At 48.0% G+C, this 18,912-nt stretch overlaps 2 protein-coding genes across 2 annotated transcripts in view; one reads left to right on the top strand and one right to left on the bottom strand.

The window, feature by feature from the left end:
- ABHD2 (abhydrolase domain containing 2, acylglycerol lipase) overlaps positions 1-6,768 on the top strand; it is a 110,211-nt gene extending 103,443 nt beyond the window's left edge. Inside the window, exon 10 of the mRNA XM_060005450.1 lies at positions 872-6,768. Coding sequence (XP_059861433.1) covers positions 872-1,068 — 197 coding nt within the window. The 3' untranslated portion in view covers positions 1,069-6,768. The remainder of the gene's footprint in view (positions 1-871) is intronic.
- A 3,819-nt stretch (positions 6,769-10,587) lies between these two features.
- RLBP1 (retinaldehyde binding protein 1) lies at positions 10,588-18,700 on the bottom strand. The gene is made up of 7 exons (XM_060003630.1): positions 18,668-18,700; positions 18,270-18,398; positions 16,828-17,032; positions 15,091-15,269; positions 12,908-13,066; positions 11,853-11,963; positions 10,588-11,531 (listed from the first exon to the last, which is right to left on the bottom strand). The coding sequence occupies exons 1-7, from the start codon at positions 18,677-18,679 to the stop codon at positions 11,373-11,375; spliced, it is 954 nt and encodes a 317-aa protein (XP_059859613.1). The 5' UTR covers positions 18,680-18,700; the 3' UTR covers positions 10,588-11,372.
- Positions 18,701-18,912: the final 212 nt, after the last annotated feature.

Below are 18,912 nucleotides of genomic sequence, written 5' to 3'. Positions count from 1 at the left end.
AACTAAAGATCCCACATGCCGCAACTAAGACCCAGTGCAGCCAAATAAATAAATAAATATCTTTTTAAAAAATGAAATGCAGGATCTCAGCTCCTTCCCCAGGCCTATTAAAGCTGAATCTGCATTTTAAGGCAGTCTCCCAGGTGATTTGGATACACGAAGTTGGGAGGTACTTGGCTGTACAATCAAGTCAGCTGGGGAGTTTTAGCAACACAAGCACCTGGGTCCTCCCTCTCTCACCTACCACCCCCCAACTCCACCCCACCCCTACCCTCAAATCAAAATCTCATTGGTCTGGATGCAACATAGGGATCATTTAAAAAAAACCCAGGTGATTCTAATATGCAGCCAAGTTTGAGAACCACTTAGAGTTTTTTTTTTTTTTTTTTTTTTTTTTTTTTGCGGTACGCGGGCCTCTCACTGTTGTGGCCTCTCCCGTTGCGGAGCACAGGCTCCGGACGCGCAGGCCCAGCGGCCATGGCTCACGGGCCCAGCCGCTCCAAGGCATGTGGGATCCTCCCGGACCGGGCCACGAACCCGTGTCCCCTGCATCGGCAGGCGGACTCTCAACCAGTGCGCCACCAGGGAAGCCCCCACTTAGAGTTTTAAGGATCTCCTAAGGCGGTACCCATTCTGCTCCAAAGCCAAGCTGCTATTCCAAAACTTGCTAGATCCCACCATGTTGCCTGCCCCACCAAATCTCCCTCCTGCTTTGGTGAATGAGGCAGAGGGAGTAGAAATCAGATGCCCACTTAGGTGACACCTTCGCCTGTGGGGAAAGCCTGGGCCGCCCTGGTCAGCTCCCTTTTGCACCTCCTGCCCTGGAGCTGGTCAGAGAACAGTGACTCACTCAGCTGCCTTTCTCCTACAGAGAAACGGGAGAATGTCATGTTTGTGCTGCCCCTGCACGGGGGCCACCTGGGCTTCTTTGAGGGGTCCGTGCTGTTCCCCGAGCCCCTGACATGGATGGATAAGCTGGTGGTGGAGTACGCCAATGCCATTTGCCAGTGGGAACGCAACAAGTCACAGTGCTCTGACACGGAACAGGTGGAGGCCGACCTGGAGTGAGGCAGCCCCCGGACTCTGGTGCGCACCAGCTGCCCTGGTCACCGGCTGTTTCAGGTCTCCCATCTCCCTCAGTGACCTGGATCTGACCTCACACCATCAACGGAGACCACCCACTAGACACACCTGACTTGAAGTAGGTGGCCGTCCCTGGGAGCTCCAGGCTATTTTTGTGCTTAGTTACTGGTTTTCTCCACTGCATTATTAGCCATGGTGACAAGCGACGGAGTTTTCACCCTCCTGTCCGGTGTCAGCATCTGATTGCTTTCAAGCCAATTACATCTAGTTTCCCTATTAAAAATGTGTCTGAACAGCAATTTTGCTTTGCCAATCAGAAGGCTTTTCCCCAAGAGCAGTGAAGGATGTATGTTATTTTGTGGTGGTGTATGTGTCCTGACGTAGACCCTAAAAAGAGCCAATGCTGTAGATGCAGCTCAGCTTGGGAGCCGGGGACCCTGGGCCTCCCAGGCCAAGACTGTAGCCTCCTACGTGGCAAAGAAAATTCCCTTGACTCACAAACCAAGTTTCTCCCTCACTGTCCTCTAAGACAGTTTTCCCACAGGTTGCTGCTGATGAGAGTTACCTGGGACGCTTGTTACAAATTCAGCCTCCCGGGTCCCTCCCCTTGGAGAAGCTGTTTCAGTGGGTCTGGGAAGGGGCCTGGGGATTCTAATTTTTGACAAGTGCCCCAGGTGATTCTCCTCACCAGGCAAATTTGAGAAGCACGGTTGTGCAGAGCCTTTAAATTAGAAACATCTCGGTAGTTTGTGTTGTTGAAATTCATAGTCAGAGGCATCTCTTAGATCCCAGGAGCCTCCAAAGCTGCAAGGCCTGTCGTGTACGGCTGCCCTGGTGCGATCGCTATGTGATGTCTCAGAAAGGGCTTGGGCTGGGGGTGAAGACTTCAGGCCATGCCTGACTCTGCCTCTCACTGGCTATATGACCCTGGAAAAGTCCCTTTGAACTTTTGTTTCTTCACCTGTAAAATGGGGGACTTGGGCCAGGTAGATTGCTGATATCACTACCAGTTCTGAAGTTCAATGACAAACTCAGTTTACTGAGGTTTGAGAGAACACCTCTCCAGGGGAGCCTGAGAGCTATTCTAAGCATGTAGACGTCATTTGCCTTTCCTTCTTTTTTTTTTATGTCCCTCATTTCATATAAAGAGGGGTTTTTTTGGTGTTTTTTTTTAAACACTCAGTTATAATTTTATTTTTTTAACCCAGGTCTCTCTAACTCTGGCTTTTGATACCAAACAATTCAAAAGTTGGATCTGAGTTTGGAGAAATATCTTTCCAACTGAAGAGGGTGTGATTTTGAAACCAGATTTTGTAATGTAATAGCTCATATTTGTAGCGTGTTGGACAGATCTTTCCAGAGTGTTATCTTCTCAAATGAAAAGTCACTCTACATTTCAAGTACTCCTTTCCTCCAATCCTGTGGTACTTGAATATCTAAAAACCCTGCACTTTGAAAAATCAGCAGTTGCTATCTGGAACTAAACAGAATTACAAGTGAAATGACCTATAGATACTTTAAATAAATAAAAAAAATTTCCCGGCTTCCTCTCCTTTGCTATAGGACAGACAGGAATGTAAATAGTGGGTCTGTATGTGGATGTTTAAGGGGTAAAGGGAGCCACCTGAGGGCCTGGATGCAGACCCTCATGGCCGCAGGTGAATGTAGTTTGGGCATCGGTCCAAGTCATGTGACAGTAATGTCTGTAACCTGAAGAAGTTGTTTTCTGACAATCACCAGGTCATCCTAAATAATAACATCAAAAACAGCCGTATCTGAAGAGACTGAGACTTCTATGGTCTCGACTTTGCTTCGGTACAATTTCTCACACACACCAAATTCATCATTGTGACTTTCCCCCCAAGTTGTTACTTTTCAAGTGCTTTTCTTTTTCATGTTCTTTTAGTACAAATTGGCACTTTATCATCTACCCCTCAATTTCGAAGCTAGTCTCTCCCCTCTGTTACTTTTCCCTCCAACCAACAACCACAGCTATAATCTAGAAGGTTCATGGTCATATATCCTGCTACAACCTTCATGTCTCAAGACCTTTTTTTGTGAAATTAGATGAACGAAGCAATAACTTAATGGGGTTGAATCACCATCCCAGGAAGCAAGAGGCTCCTTTTCATTTGCCTTAGGTCACATCCCTTGATCTATTCCGACAAAGCAGTGGCCAGGTACCAGTTCCATTCAGGAGGAGAAAACAGTCCTGTTGTCACACACTTGGCAGGGATGGGGGCAGAAGTCCTCGGAGCCTGGTGTGCACGGCAGTTCTGGTGGCCCACGGAGGAGAGGCAGGGCTCGGGGCACAGCCTTTGTTGCCACATAACCGGAATTTACCCCACGGGACTGTGGAGACCGCCTCCCAGCTGAAATCTTTTTAGTGTGTGCCTCTGAATGGCACTTACATTCCATTTTGGCTCACATGAAATCAACTGAAGGCTTCTGTTCAAGCTCCAGGCTCTCAGGCATGGAAATAAGAGTGTAACTGTGGCTATCTTACAGGAAAATTCTTGTTTGTCCCTGAATGAGAGCACAGAGGCATTGAATTTACAGAGATGCGAGCTCGCCTAATAAACAAGGGAGCAGCATTTTATATGTAGGTCAGCTTTTTCCTTCCTCCAGCTTTCCTTGCTTTTCCTTCGTTCCTGATGATAATGTGAGGGCTCTTCTTGCTACTGAGGTCCTCTTGGGCTAAAACAAGGCAGAATTTTCAAAGAGTATTTGAATATTATATTTTACAATCAGGTTAAAAATACAATAAAGTCAGGTTAAGGATATAAATTGCGGAAACCTAGACAGTTCTATCGCAGGAAGAACATGTTAAAAACCAAGCAGGTTTTTAACAGTTCTCCGGGTTGTTCTCCCTGCCTCTAAACAGTTTGAAGACAGTGATGAAGATCCCAGTCAAGTCAGGATTATCTGACTTGAAAAAATGGTCTCAAGTCTCCTTGATGCAATTATGTTAGTAGGGAGTTTAACAGACTTGAGGAAAACCTCTTACCTTCCCGCCCGTGAGTTTGCACCAGTGATTCCAGAGCAGAAGGAAGGCAGAAAGTTGTTTGTTGTCACTATATTCTTTGAACCTCCCCGCAGCGTTTTCTACATGAGAGTGGGAATATACCTGCAAGGGGAGCGTGCTTTTCTTCACATGGTGTTAGGGAACCAGGGTTTGGGAGACTTGGATTCTTGTCCTGTCTCTAATTCACGTTGGATTGTGGGCAATCACTTCACCTCTCCGAGCTCCAATTACCTCATCTTAGACCATCTCTAAGTCTACTTAATCTACTTACACATCATTTGCCAGAACATTCCCGCTGGCCTTCTTACAGCCCTTGCAAGTGGAAACAGATAAGTCAAGACTTCGGGCTGATCTTGAGGGGACTTGGAGAGAGGGAGCTACTGCATTCAGCCTTTGCTGGTGAAGACCCTTGATTTTGCCCAAAGCCCTGTGTCTCTGACTGGCTTCTCTTCAGAGCCTCCATTGTCATCTCAATATTCTTTCTGTACTGAGGGTGGTCTTATGACTGGGACAGGTGCTGACCGTTGGAACGAGGTGAATATCCCCATCCTTCTGTGTGACTCGGGCAAGCTTTGAGAGTTCCCAGGGCAGAAACCCTTCCTGCTCAGACTTTCATTCTAAAACTACAGTCTTCATTAAAGCTGAACTTTCTGGGTAGCTGAGCTTATATGCCTGGCATCTGAATGAGAGCTCTCTTTGTCACTGTGTGGCTTGAGATCCGTTTTGCCAGCTCCGGGGAAACAATACATGTGTTCTTGTTTGTGTTTGCCGGGCAAGCAGATGTCTGAGCTGTGAGAGGCTTTTCTTTTCCCGTGGCATTGCTTCTGACTTAGTGCTAAAGTGAAGATCACTGAAACATCACGTTGAGTTGAAAACTCAGGTCTTTGTCGTTAAGGCAGGACAGGAGAGTTACTAAGAAGCATTTCACTGCAGCATCCGCTCACAATATCATCTGGAATTGTTCTCTTTGCCCAGAAAGCCTTAACTTGCCTCTAGAATATCCCCTGGTGGTACAACACTATTGTGGCTTTGGAATTCAAATTATTCTGCTGTAGAAGTCTGAAGCAAAGCTATAGCAAAACCAGAAAATGTCTCCATGTGGCCTGTACGCTCCTTATTACATTAGGTGCCCCCACCCCTTGACAATAAGAGCAATCCAGAACTGGCCAAACACCTCATCTCTGACGCCTTTCTTCCTTCTTGGCCTCACTCTGTTGTTCAAAGCCACTTTGGATGCTTCAAAAAACCATGAAAAGTGGCCTGCCTTTGGCATTTAGAGGCCAAGCAATTGGGGGAAAGGTTTTCTTCTCCCCCCTGTTATCAAAGCAGAGGGAAGTGCCCCCTCTTCATAAACTAGGATTGCTTTTGCCAAATTCTATTTGAAGGGGAACGGGCCCGTACTCGCAGTGAGAACTGGGATGCTATCCAAAGCTACAGCTGCTTCCTCTTGCCTGTGTCACTGCTGCAACCGCCTCGGACGCTGTAGCCCAGGCATCCCCCCGAAGTGGCCCTTGGAAGCAGTCATTCTCAGACCCCAGACGGTAGACAGCTGCCCCTTTTGAAGGAGTCAGCCCCCTACACACACCACGTTTTCTGAACCGTTTTTCCTAGCATGTATTGTGGGTAAAACATTCACCTATCTCTAATGAATAAGCTGAAGTTAATTTCCAACCAGTGAATTAAGTCCTTTAACTCGACTCCTGTCAGTAATAAAACCTATAACCTGCCATCTCCCCTTTCTGGTCCCCATTAGCCAAGAAATCTATCGCCGTAAGTTGGGGACAGTCCACGTATAGCACCTGCAGAAATACCCTTCCTCTCAATAGGCATTCTCCTTCCAGACCACCCACATGGAGCAGCCAACAGTCACATAGAATAATTGCTGAGCCCTCAGTCCCAGCGCCAGCCACTCCCTCCCAGTGGGTGGACCGAGTTCCTGGGTGTGGGAGTTAGGTTTGGTTTGGTTTTTGTTTTGGCCTCTTTAGTTTTCCTAAAGCACAAGTCCATGTAGAATCCTGTCACCTCTCCACACCAGTTTCAGGTGATCTGGGTCTCTCCCACTGCCTCAGGAAGACCTTCACTGTACCTGAGCTTTTGACTTCTGCCACTGCAGCTGCCTTAGCGACACCAGGGGCTGGGGGCTTGGAGGGGGTAGCCAGTTTGCATCTCCCCCTTTCCTGGTTAGACTTCCATGAACCCCATTCTTCTGTTGGCAGATCTGCTTCCAGACTGATTTTTGAGAACCATCACTTTCACATTCCTAATTTTTGTTTGTTTTGTTTGATTTTTTTTTTTTTTGGACTTTCTGAAACTTCAAATGCTGCCCTGAAAATAATGTATTTTTGAGTTTGTGTTCTGAAAGCCTCCGTGCTGGTGGATTGGGGGTGGGGGAGGCAGAATACAGGATCCTCCAGCACTGAGGTGTTTAAGATTTGCAACTAGCAATGCAATTTTTTCTAAATATGAGGATATTTACCTTTATTAAGAAATTATACTAAACAGTGGTGTCCTTGATCATTTTATGTTCTCATATTACTTTTGGTTCTGTTTTGATTCTGTGTGGTGGTAAACAAAGATCATTACAAACAAAAACTGTAATTTTGTTATCTTTGATTCAATGGAATTTCTTTACTTAAAAAAATAAAAGGCTAAAAATGTGGCGTGGCTGTGCGTCCTTTGTAGTGGAGATTTTCTATCTAAAAGGATTCTTCCTGTGTCTTCACCGAAGCATGAGCTTGAAAGAAATGGACAAAACACCAAGTTCTCATCACAACTGATTTTAACCCAGCCTTGCAAATACCAAGGAAATGAGCGGCCCACAGGTGTCTTTACAAGCCCATCCTCTCCAGGAAGAAAGCCAAGGCCTGGGAAGAGTGAGATATCAGCACTTTAAATACTTGCTCTATAAAGTGAACCATGTAGACAGAATGTAAGGTGAGATGTAAATGGTGGTTGCCACGCATGAGTCCCTTCCTTTTCTAATAGTGTTCTTTGAAAAGACTGGGTGAACGTGACCTAAATTAAGGTTATACTGGGTTGGTTGAGTAATGGTGGTGTTTTCTTCTCCTTTGCATCTGTCAGAATCCAAGCTAAGGGTCTCCAAGGGCCAAGCCCTGGCCCAGCCAGGACAGTTGTGCCAGTCCGTGCTCCCCCCACCCCAGGGACCTTGCACTCAGAGTTTTCTTCCCTCCTTGGCCATGCAAAACCTTTGACAAGCTAAGTGGGGTGGGGAGTGTTGGTTTTGGAGGACATGCATTAGTGAGGCCTAAAAATGCCCAATATCGCATTCCAAAGTGTATCCCTTGCTGGTAAGCAAGCTTCTCCCCCAGCACCAACCCCACTTCCTATCACCCACAAAATAGCCAGACGACTTTGATCCAAGAAAACCAACTTGCAAAGAATACTACCTATGAAAAGTACCACATGAAAGAGATTTCAGGTCCAGGGTGTTAGGCAGATCGATGCCAACAGCTTGCCAATGTGGTCAGCGCACAGCTGTGCCTCTCCTGATTCTACCCCATAGATTTGCTGTCGGTGACATTTATCTACAATCACTCGCTGACCCAAGGGTGCTGATGTCTTTTTTCTTATACCTTCCAATAACAGGCCTCTCAGCTCTAGCTCTATAGGGAGTACTTTCCCATGTTAAGGACCAAACACCTAACTGGATGGCCCTCCAGCCGTATGACAGCCTCCCTCCTCATTTCTGTCTTGGTGTATCCCCCCTTAGAGAGGGTCACATGTAGCTGAGTGGTTGGGATGACCTTACCGGTGGTTTAGCCTTGAACTGCTCAATCTCTCCCCAAAGAAAAGTTAAACCTCTCTCTCTCTCTGTGGCTATGTGCACTCAGGACTTATATTTGATTCGTGCTGTCTACCCCATTTGGAATTACCCCAGCATCTCTACTGAAGACCGTTTGGTTTCCCCTTAAAGTTATTTCCTCCTTTATCTGATGATGTTGGTGAAATTGACCTGGAATAAATGAAGCTCTAATTCCATGGTTCCTCTTCCCCACCTCTACCTACATTTCCTCTATCCCCAGAAATAAACATTTGAGACAAAGCATTGGTAGTAACAGAGCCAAGGGATTTGGAGCCAGAGTTGCTGGGTTAGGGTCCCATCCAGGCCACTTCCTAGCTCTGTGACCCTGATCAGTATTGGACCCTGGGTTTTCCTTTTTCTTTTTTTTTTTTAACCCCTAAGATGAGAATAATTTTAATAAGAATGCCTGTCTCTAGATATTGAGAGAATCAAATAAAATAATGTTTTTCAAAGTGTTATGTTGAGCAGTGCCCTCCTGGGACCACACTTTGAGTAGTAAGTCTCTCTGGTATCCTGTGAGCTTCCAGACCCTGCACTGCTAAGCTTCCTCAACACCAGAGCCACGCCCACCATTGAAAGTGGGATGAAAGGTGGTCCAGTTCACCCTGAAGGTGACTCTTCAGCTCTTTTCCTGGTTGACTTAAGACCTGGGCATCCCTCTTCCAGGAAGACTTTGCCAGGATACCAGGGAGCATTGGCCTCCTACAGCGTCCCTTACATAAACTCAAGGCTCTAAGCAGTGACCAGTCTTGCTCAAAGGCTCTCTGCGGCTGATGGCCCATTTCCCTACTGAGACCTCCATCCACACCTTAACAAATGCTTCCATCTGCTAACAGATAGTATTTCCCCAAAGGGCCACATGACGCATCACTGTGACTTCCCAACCTTTGCTATGCTCAAATTACTTTCACATGCAGAACCCCTGCCTCATCCCAGATGTCTCCAGAAAGGAAGGTGTTCTGAGCAGCAAGTGGTCCCCCTTCCCATATTTGCTGGCTTTCAAGAGTATTTTACTGTCCCTCTTCCTCTCTCATTAATGCGGGGGTTGTGGCCACTTGTAGGAATACAGCATATGTAGGCAGCTCGGATTCTGTGAGACTGAGCACATCAGATTTTAACATTAACATTTGTGGTCTTCAGGCACCTGTTCCCAAAGGTGGCAGTACCACCTTCCTGGCAAGGTCTGGCTCGGCCTGCCCCTGGCTAGTCTGTCCCTGGGCATGGAGGGGCAGTACCACGGCACGGCCAGCAGGGGGTGGTGGCAGCCCACGGTCAGAACCGACTCGCTGGGTCCCAACCCTCTAGCTTCTTCCTCAGAAAGCCCCTGGGCTTTTACGTCAAACCCTCCCTAAGCTAAGGCCCTAGCCCTGCTGACTTTAGGAGGGACACCAGCATCCGTTTGGATTTGAGTAAGACAAAGCTGCTCCAAGAGCCTCTGCCTGCAGTTTTTTCCATATCCTGATCTCATTTATAAATTAGAGCTCCCACAAATCAGAGGGTGGGACTAGGAGGGCTCCTGGCAATTAGGGGCCAGGGGAAAGATGGGAGTCATCCAAGAGGAATCAGCCACTGTTTCCCTCAAATTTGGGACACAACTCTTTTACAAAACAATTATAAGTGTATCTTGAAAGTTTAAAAAATGCTCGCTACTTTAATTTTTTAAACTCAGCCTCATCCCTGCTCCTACTCCACCAACACCTGTACTGTCGACTCACCAATGCCCTCTATCTTGGCAAACGCAAGTCCCCATTCTCTTATCACTTGCCCCCTCAGCGGCATGTTTGTGCCCTCACACTTGAAATACCTTCTTAGCTCCAGATGTTCTAGGAGATCTCTCGGGGTGAGGCTGCTGAGCCCCCTTCAACCATATCACCTCCACTCTTTTTAGGCTTAATACTAGAGTTCCATGTAAGGTTTGATTTGGAAAAGTTTCAAAGGGTTTAAAGAAGGGTTTGGGAGAAATCCTCACTGGTCAGCCACCCACAATAATTTGCTATGATTCCTCCTCCAGCTCTGGAGTCGTATGTATATCATTTACGAACATAGATTGTTGACTGTGAACGTCATAGAGAAGGAAATTACTTGGCTGATGAGCATACACTGCAAACCCTAGAACTGAAAGAAAAGATATAAGAAGTAAATGCATATATATGTACAGTCACATATATATGTACATGTACATAGCCACACTGGAAAACGAGAAAGAGAATTCAGTGGTTCAGAGAAATTCCTAAAGGCGTGAAAACAGACTGCATTGGATTGAACCCACAGCCCAGGAAACAGCTGAAGGTCCTGCCCCAAAAGGTGGGTACAGCACCAAGGGTGCTTCATGCCCAGAAGGAGGCAAGAGCAGAGAAGTCTTGGGATGATTATCAGGGTACCTCGTGGAGGCAGCCAGGCCAGGTGACCCTCACCCACCACCATGAGCCAGACAACAGGAACAAGTGTCTGCCTCCACTGGGAAAGTCAGTGTAGGATCTTGGGAAAAGAATCTGTCAGTGCCTATGAGCCCCATGCCCAGAAGAAGCCAGGCCTTCCCCAAGACAGAGCAGCATGCCCAGCACACACTCAAAAGTCACCAGACACTTGAGGAAAGCCAACTGCACAGAAAGGAAAGCATTTATATTTGTCTAAATATGCAGAGCTTGAAAGTAGAAGTTCATTTCTATAAGGTGTCTGAGACTGAAGACAAAGAAGAGCTTTCATTGTATAACTTGAGGACTGGGAGAGTGCTCAGAGAGGATACCATCTGTAAATCTAAGTAAAACCATCCGTTGAGGCAAGGGGTCTGGAGGAGAGAGCTTTGGTGGAGAGACCCCACAGACAGGAGGGGGACACAACTGCTACCCTTGAAGGAAGTCCAAGCTCCTGACCACCACTGCATACATCAGACTGCACCTGACTGAGGGGCCCAGACCACCCCAAAATGGAGCTACTTCAAGGCTGCTTCCACCCTGGAATTACACGTGGAAAGCGTTTCACCTGCCTACCAGCCACCAAGATCACTATACTTGCCAGATCATTTTCACTTATATTCCCCCTCTCTTATCTTCTTTTTTATATTTTTAGGGGTGGGAGAGACCTTTAAACCAGCCTCCTTGCCTATTTTCACAGACCCTAAATAGTAAAACTATTACAAAGAAAATCACTGAGAAGCTTGATTAGAGTCTTTGACACTCAACCCCACACAAGTCTCCATCCTAAAGCTTCAGAGGCAGTAGGAATATAACTGCCCTCACTTCTTCTTGCTCAAGGGAATTCCCCTGCTTTTTTATTGCCCCCCAGCTTGGGAGGAGGGTGACACCTGAGCTCACCCAAGCTTAGGAAGGTTCAGAGGAACCACAATCATCCCAGGCAGCCCTTTTCCCAGCCTTCTGGGTCCAGGGCAGCTGAGGAGAGGCCCAGGGACACTAACTACAGATCAGATGGCAGGGGATGTTCTCAGAAGGCTGTGTTCTCAGCTTGGACTCGGGGACCAAAGAGCTGTTCAGCAACGACTTTGCCGTCATACTTGGGCAGTGTGCCCCCAAAGTCGGAGGGCAGGATGTCCTCGTTGAACTCCTGGTAGAAGCTGGAGAGGTCTTCTCCATGGACAAAGACCTGCAGGGAAGCGGAGGAGATAGAGCTGAGCAAGGGGGTTCCCTTAGGATGAGGGCTGGGAGGAGAAGAGGGACAGGACAAAGGCACACATGCCATCTCTGCCTGGTGATGGCCTTCTCAAAAGTCCTCCTTGTTGTGCTGTCTGTGGGATCCACTTGGTTCGGAACCTTGGTACAGAGCCTGAGGAGGGCTCAGGCGGGGTGCCCTCCTCCTCCACCTTCATCCCTCTTGTCTCCTGAACCCTTTCCTGCTACAACCCCCTTCACTCACTCACACACCAGACAATCACCGGGCACCTTCCCTGCGTGGCCACGCACTCACCCTCTGGAGCAATTTGCTCTTCAAGAAGGGCTTGACCACGTTGTAGGTTGTGGTGAAGTACCACGGCTGGTGGATGAAGTGGATGGCTTTGAACCGGGCTGGGAAGGAATCCTGCAGGGACAGACAGCACCCCACCACATGCCCCATGACCTCAGAGGTTCCCACTCACTCTCCCACTGCCTCTCCCCATGACAAGAGGACAGAGTTGTCATCAGTCGGTTGCCCCAGAGGATAGCCCACTGAAGGTTCCATCCCCAGGCCAGCAGCTGGGGAGCCCTGGCTTCACTGCAGCTCCAAACTGAAGGAAGGATGCCCCAGAGGCCACACAACCCAACACTCATCCTGCAGATGCACAAAACCTTGTAATTAGGTGGAATAAGGAAATGAAATGGTAGCCTTGCTTGGTTTTTAGGTGACCAAGGTTTTTCAAATCCACTTGCCTTCTGAGCGGACTGCAAACTATTATAGACCAGAGGTACACTATTGTCATGCCTCATTGTCCTTTGTCCCCTCCCATGACTCCCACCTCCCATCTCTCCTTTCCAAGGCAAAGCAGATTTAAGATTAGATTAGGTCTAAGAAAGGACTTCTGACACATGAGTATATAGGAGTAAGTTGTCAGGAGCATTAATGACATCTCTTTCTCAGGAGAAATTCACATCCAGAGGGAGGCAGCATGACATATGTGGACAGAGAATGGGATTCTAGGTCAGAAGGTGTAGGTTCAAGTCCCGCCTCTGCCACTTGATAGCTGTGTGACCTTGAGAAGTCACTCAAATCTCTGAGCCTAGATTTCCAGGTTTGTAAAGCGAAGCAGGGAAGCAGAGAGAGAATGCTTTTAAGAAGTTAATAAATTAATGAATGTGAACACGTGGCAAACTGTTGATCACCACGAAGTGTTTGTGGCTGGGGCTGTGATTGTCATTGCTCTTTTGGGCACTAGGCAGCTGTCTTCTCAGGTCCCTGCTAGCATCATTAAACCGGGAAACCCGGCCCAGCCTCCCAGCCTTCCCACCCGTGAGAGGCTCCTGCAGGACAGGGTTCTGTGGCCTCACCTGGAGCATGTCCACCATCTTCCTGAGATCTGAAGCCCGAAGTCCAGCAGCTTGCTGCATGGTAAAGCCCTTGAAGTTCTCAATGATGCAAAAGCCATTAATTTGAGTTTCCTCATTCTCCAGTAGCTTCTCCAGGATGAAACAGTATGCCTGCAAGATCTTGGGCACAACGTGAACGGGCTGTAAGATCCAACCCACAAAGACAGTTAAGACTCAAGGTCCTAACGGGAGAGCTAACTGGTATACCCCTTCCCAGAGGTAATTTGTCACAGGCTTTGAGCTGGGACAGTCCACCTCTGTGAATGTATGCCAAGAAAATAATCTTCAATGTCATATCCACGGTTAGATGCCAGAGTGTTTATCCTTGTACCCCTATGATAGTGGAACAACCTAAATGTCCAGCAATAAGGGACTGGTGAAATTATGGTGTATTCATGCCATGGAGTATTCTAGAACGGTGATATATAAGACTAATGATATAGAAAGATATCCATTCATGGTGTATTATTGTAGCATACAATCTCATTTTTATAAGAAAAAATATGTATGTCTGTGTGCATATGCGTTCACATATGTTTCTAGGTTTCTAGAAAAAATAGGCTGGAAGGATGTCAGTGGTAGAAATCTCTGGATGGTAGAATTGTGGATGATTTTAAATTTGTGATTTTTTTGGTATTTTCTAAAATGAGTAGATATCACTTATGTAACAAGAAAAAATATTTGTAAGTCTCTTCCTTACCATACGTATGTATGCCTCAGTCCTAAAGCCAGTATCTTATTCAGTAGCAAACACTACAGGCATCCCTAATACGATCAGGAACAAGATAAGCATGTTCACTTTCCCCACCACTCTTCAACTCTGTGTTGGAAGTAGTGGCCCGTGCATCCAAGTTGTTTTTTTTTTTTTTTAAATCAAGGGTATAAGAACTAGAAGAGGAAAAGAAAAAATGTCCCCCATTTACAGATAATATGACAGTATTCTTAGAAAATCTGAGAGAGTCATTTATATGAGTAACATAAATAACAGAAGAATTCAGTAAAAATACCAGGATATGAAATTAACATACAAAACCAATAATCTTCATAGATACAAAAAATAACCAAGTAGGAGATATAATGGCAGAGAAAGTCCCACCTATAGCAACAATAAAATAAATACTTAAGACAAACTTATTGACAAACATGCATAAGGTTTGAAAACTATAAAACACTCCTGGAAGCTCAAAATGTAAAAGGGAAGGCATCCCTTTTTTGTGGATAGTACCACTGGCCATGGATTTTGCATTCATAAAGATGCTGATTCTCCCCAAGTTTGTTATTTACATTAATGTTATACCAATAAAAATCTCCTGACATTTCTCCTAGAGCTTAATAAATTAATTCTAAAGTTCATAAGGAAAGGTAAACATGTAAGAATAGCTAGAAAAGCCCTGAAAAAGAGGAGCATTAAGGACAGAACTAATCCCAACAGATATTAAACATTCTATACCATCTCTATAATTAAAACAGTGTGATATTGAAGCATGAAAAGACAGACCAATGGCACAGAATAGAAAGTCCAGAAATAGATCCAAACACATATGAAGATGCAGAATATGATAAAGATGGCATCTCAAGCCACTGGGGAAAACGATGGACTTCTAAATAAATGGTGTTGCGACTACTAGGCAGCATTTTCTAAAATGAGTTTGTACTTTTTTTTTAAGGCCTGGTGGCACATGCCAAAGTTCTCCCAAGATAAACCCTAGTTCCCCCGCTAGGACAGCTCTCTTAAAGGCCTGACAAGTGAAATCACACACACATATATATATATATATATATATATATATATATATATATATATATATATATATGGTCTGTGTCTCTCTCAGCTTTCAGCATTTGGCAGGGCTGATCCCAGCTTATGGCCCACAGCTGTCACTCCCACTTGGCAGGGGTACCAGGGGCTGGCAATGTACTAGCCAGTGGGCCCTGCCTTCAAAGCTGCTGGGTTTTCCAGCTGCCATGGCACATCCTAGGATTTCTCCTCCTGCCGGGAAAGGGCCTGGTGCCATGAGCTACTGGCCATTCCCCCACAAACCTCGCCTCCTGGGGAGCCAGGAATGAGGGTCCAATAGAGGCCAGGTTTGGAGGAGGGAGCCCAGCCCAGGGGATGGGAGGGAGCCAGGCGAATCCCCACTGACCTCATCAAAGGTGATTTCTTCAGAGTCCCAGTTCTCAATATTGAAGAGCATGACCACTCGGCCATACTTGTCCCGACTGGAGAGGACACCAGGGTAGCCAGCCTCGACAGTGCAGCGGACAGCCTCCAGGGACAGGCTGTCAAAGAGCTCTGGGTACTGCAGCCGGAAGTTCACATAGCCTGGCAGAGGGGGAGCAGAAGAGGCCCCTCAGGGAGCCAGCCCATCCTGGGGTGGCACATGGTGGGCATCCAGAGACCCAGGCTCCTGCCTGGCTCCTCCACCTACATGCTATGTGTAACCCAGCAGGATACTCAACCTTTCTGTGCCCCATATTACCTCTCCAAAAAATAAGACGATAATATTGGCCTATCTCACCAAATTGCTGTGGTAATCAAACAAGATTCCAGGTACAGACGCCATGAGTAAACTGTAAAAACACAAGATGGAATCCTAAATCTAAGGACAATTACTATTTGGTATTTTTCTCTTTCCCAACGGTAGAGGCACAGGTTTCTCAGTTGGGCACAGGGTTAGCTGAGTGGGGAAATGACCCCCAGATAAAACCCAAAGCAGGACACAGAGGCCCTCTCTGACTCCAGCGGCACTCCCACCACCCACTAACCCCACCCTGACCCATCCTGAACAGGTCCCCGCCTATCTGCGATTGTCTCTTCCACCAAACCCCGGAGGGACCAGGCCCAGAGAAGGTTTGGGGAGGCATTTGCCAAGGGAAAGCCACTGACCTCCTCGCTGCTCCTCCAACACACCAGGCCCGTTCCCACCACCTAGCCTTCGTCTTTGCTGTACCCTCTGCTCTACTGCTCTTTCCCCAGGCATCTCATTTCCTTCGAGTTTTACTTTAAGAGTTCTCTTTGCACTGGAGCCTTCCTAGCCTCTTTACCTGAAACTTCAACCCCTCAGTCCTTTATATCCACCTTCTTTATTTTTCTCTGTATATTTTTATTTTATTTGTCTGGTTTATTATTTCCACCATTAGACTATAAGACCCACGAGGGCCGGCAGTTCTTGTCTGCTTTGTTCTCTGCCACATCCTTTGGCCTAAAACAGCGGTTGGCAAAGCAAAGCAGAGAATTACCATTTGCGGAAGGAAGGAAGAAGTAAGGAGAATCATCAGCCTGCATAGGGGCTGCTCAGACACCCCTTCCCTCCACCAGCACCAAGGACTTGATTTCCTTAAGACACTGGTCTTCATCCCGTGGGCACGGCCAGGTTGGTTCTGTCCTTGGGACTCACCCCCAGGGCTGGCACCATCTTCAATTCTACTATGCTTGAGGTTTGGGTACCTGAGGGGAGTCAAGCTCATACCCACCTTCCCTGCAGTGCTCCAGAGCCAAAACCTAGGCTGGGCAGGTGGGGAAGGGGAGAGCAGGGGTGAGAGAGGAAACTACCCCAATTTGGGTGACTCAGTTCTGCTCATTGAGACTCAGGAGAGTGGAGAGGCGGGGCCAGACCTCTAGGAATCTGGTCCTGCCAGACTCATCCATTCACTGTCAGAGCTGAAAGGGATCTTGAAGGCTATGTAGTTCACACACCCATTTTACAGGGAAGGAAAAGGAGGCTCAGAGAGAGTGACTTGTATGGCACAGGGAATGGGAGGGAAGTGAAGGAGTCGGTCTCAGTGCCCGGGTGAGGGTCAACGCCCTCCTCGTGACCTTCCCCCCTCACTCCCCACCCCCCGTAGCCTTCCCAGGGCCACCCATCCGGCGCAGGCCTCACCTCTGAGCAGCTCGTAGGCTCGGCCCACGTGGAATTTGCGCGCGCGGATGAAGCGCAGGAAGAAGGCGCTGTCCTTTCCCTGCACCCTCTCCGCCACGGCCACGGCCAGCTCCTGACCCGAGGCTGCCTCCCCCTGCACCAGCTCCTGCAGCTCCCGCACCGCCTCCTCCCGGGTCTCCTCCCTCTCATTCAGCTCATCCTTGGCCTGGAACAGGGGTGGGGTGCAGGCACGAAGTCAGGTAGGCGCGGGTGCGGGCGGCTCCTCCAGGTGCCAGACCGGCTGAGGGGCAGAGGGCACGGCAGCTGGGGCCATGGCTGCTCTGCCCACAGGGGCAGCTTCTGCACTGGCAGCACCTCAGACTGCCAATTACATTTGGAGAAAATTAAGTCAAACTTTCACCCTGGGTTTGTTTGAGGAGACAGCCAGAGAGCTAAACGTTTCTAATCACAACAGCCTACTGGAGCCCTGACTTAGCACACTGCTAAGTCCTTTAGATACATTATGTTTTTAAATCTTTGCCACAATCCGTCACAGGAAGGTTGTCATCTTATCCCCATTTCTCAGGGTGAGCAGACTGAGGCTGATAGAGGTCAAGGTATTCTTGACCAAGGTCACCCAGATAAAAAGGGGTGAAGCTGAAACTCTTACTCAGGTTGGACTTTTAATCGCTTCACTCTGCTGCCTCCCAGGCTCATTTCTGATCTTTCCAAAATCAAAGATACCAGGCAGATGGCAGCCTGTCCTCTGCCTCCTATTCCTCCCCTTGGCTGAGCCTGGAGAACTCCTCAGCATGCCAGGGGCAGCTCTTTCCTTGTATGGCATGAGGGGGAAAGGCAGGTCTGGGGGAGCTCAGAGCACCTTTCCCTTGAGACGCCCAGGGAGCAGAGATGGAAGGCAGGAGCCCGGGTCCAGCTCAACCCCAAGACAGCTCTGCCACCTTCCACAGAGCACAGTCTGATAAACTCTGAACTGGTTCAACAACTTTCTTTCACAGGTACAGAAAGCAAGACCCAAAGAGGGAAAGAAGTTTGCTCAAGGTCACACAGCAAGTTGGAAGTCGGTCTGGTATTAGAACTCAGGCCTTTTCCTATCCAATGGGGGCAGCAGGTGGATCCCTGTTCTCCAAGACCATTGCAAACCAATGTTCCTCACATCTGAGTCTAGGATGATCCCTGGTCCAGAAGCCCTAGGTTTCGGCATTGGTTTCAAGGAACACTGTTGGTGCCATAGTCTTGGAATAGGCTGGCCTGGACATCTGGTCACTCCAACTGCTGCCATGGCCCTGACCTTCAGAATAGCCCCTAGAACAAGCCAGTCCTTTAGGTCCAGAATGACCTGGAGAGCTGGTGCTGGACCTTTTCTACAGGAGAGAGGATGCTATCAACATTCCCCCTTGTTGCCTCTCTACCCTGTCCCTCTGCACACCCCGGGGCCACCTCACCTTCTGCAAGGTGTGGCGGGGCAGCTGGCTGCACTGGCCAAAGACAGGTCCGTGGTCTTTGGTTGTAAGCCGCTCCAGTTGGGCACGGAGCTCTTGTTCCTCTTCAGGGACCATGCGGAATGTGCCCGCCTGGGCAGAGAGAAGTCAGGAAAAGACAGGAAGAGACCCCCAGCAACCTGAGCAAGCCAGTCAAATGGGTCTGCTCAGACCCTAAACTAGTGCTTTTGCCCAAGGTCACCGTTGAGCTTCCTCCCTTTGGGTGGGGTCAGGGACCGCAGAGAGGTTGTAGGGGTGAATGCCCATAACCCTGAGCAGACCAGATGACAGAGAAACAGGAAGGGAGAAAGGGAAGGAGGGAAGGTGGATGGAGGGGAGCCCCAGGGCACAGGGGTACTCACCCCCTCTGACATGCTGCCTCTGGAAGACTCGGAGTGCTCGGAAAATGAAGGACCCCGCTTCTTCTGTCCTGGCCTCTCCAGGCAACCTCCTTCCTAGGAGAGGAAGTCAGGGCTGCAGTGGTATGGAGAAACTGTTGTGTTATTGTCTCAGAACAGTGGATCTCAAACTTTTGAGTGCATCAGAATCACGTGGGGCATTTGTTAGAAATGCAGATGCCTGGACCCTGCACCTGTGATTCTGACTC

The sequence above is a fragment of the Delphinus delphis genome, chromosome 2 (assembly GCF_949987515.2).
Source record: "Delphinus delphis chromosome 2, mDelDel1.2, whole genome shotgun sequence".
NCBI classification, from domain to species: domain Eukaryota; kingdom Metazoa; phylum Chordata; class Mammalia; order Artiodactyla; family Delphinidae; genus Delphinus; species Delphinus delphis.
This window is presented reverse-complemented; position numbering and strand designations above follow the sequence as displayed.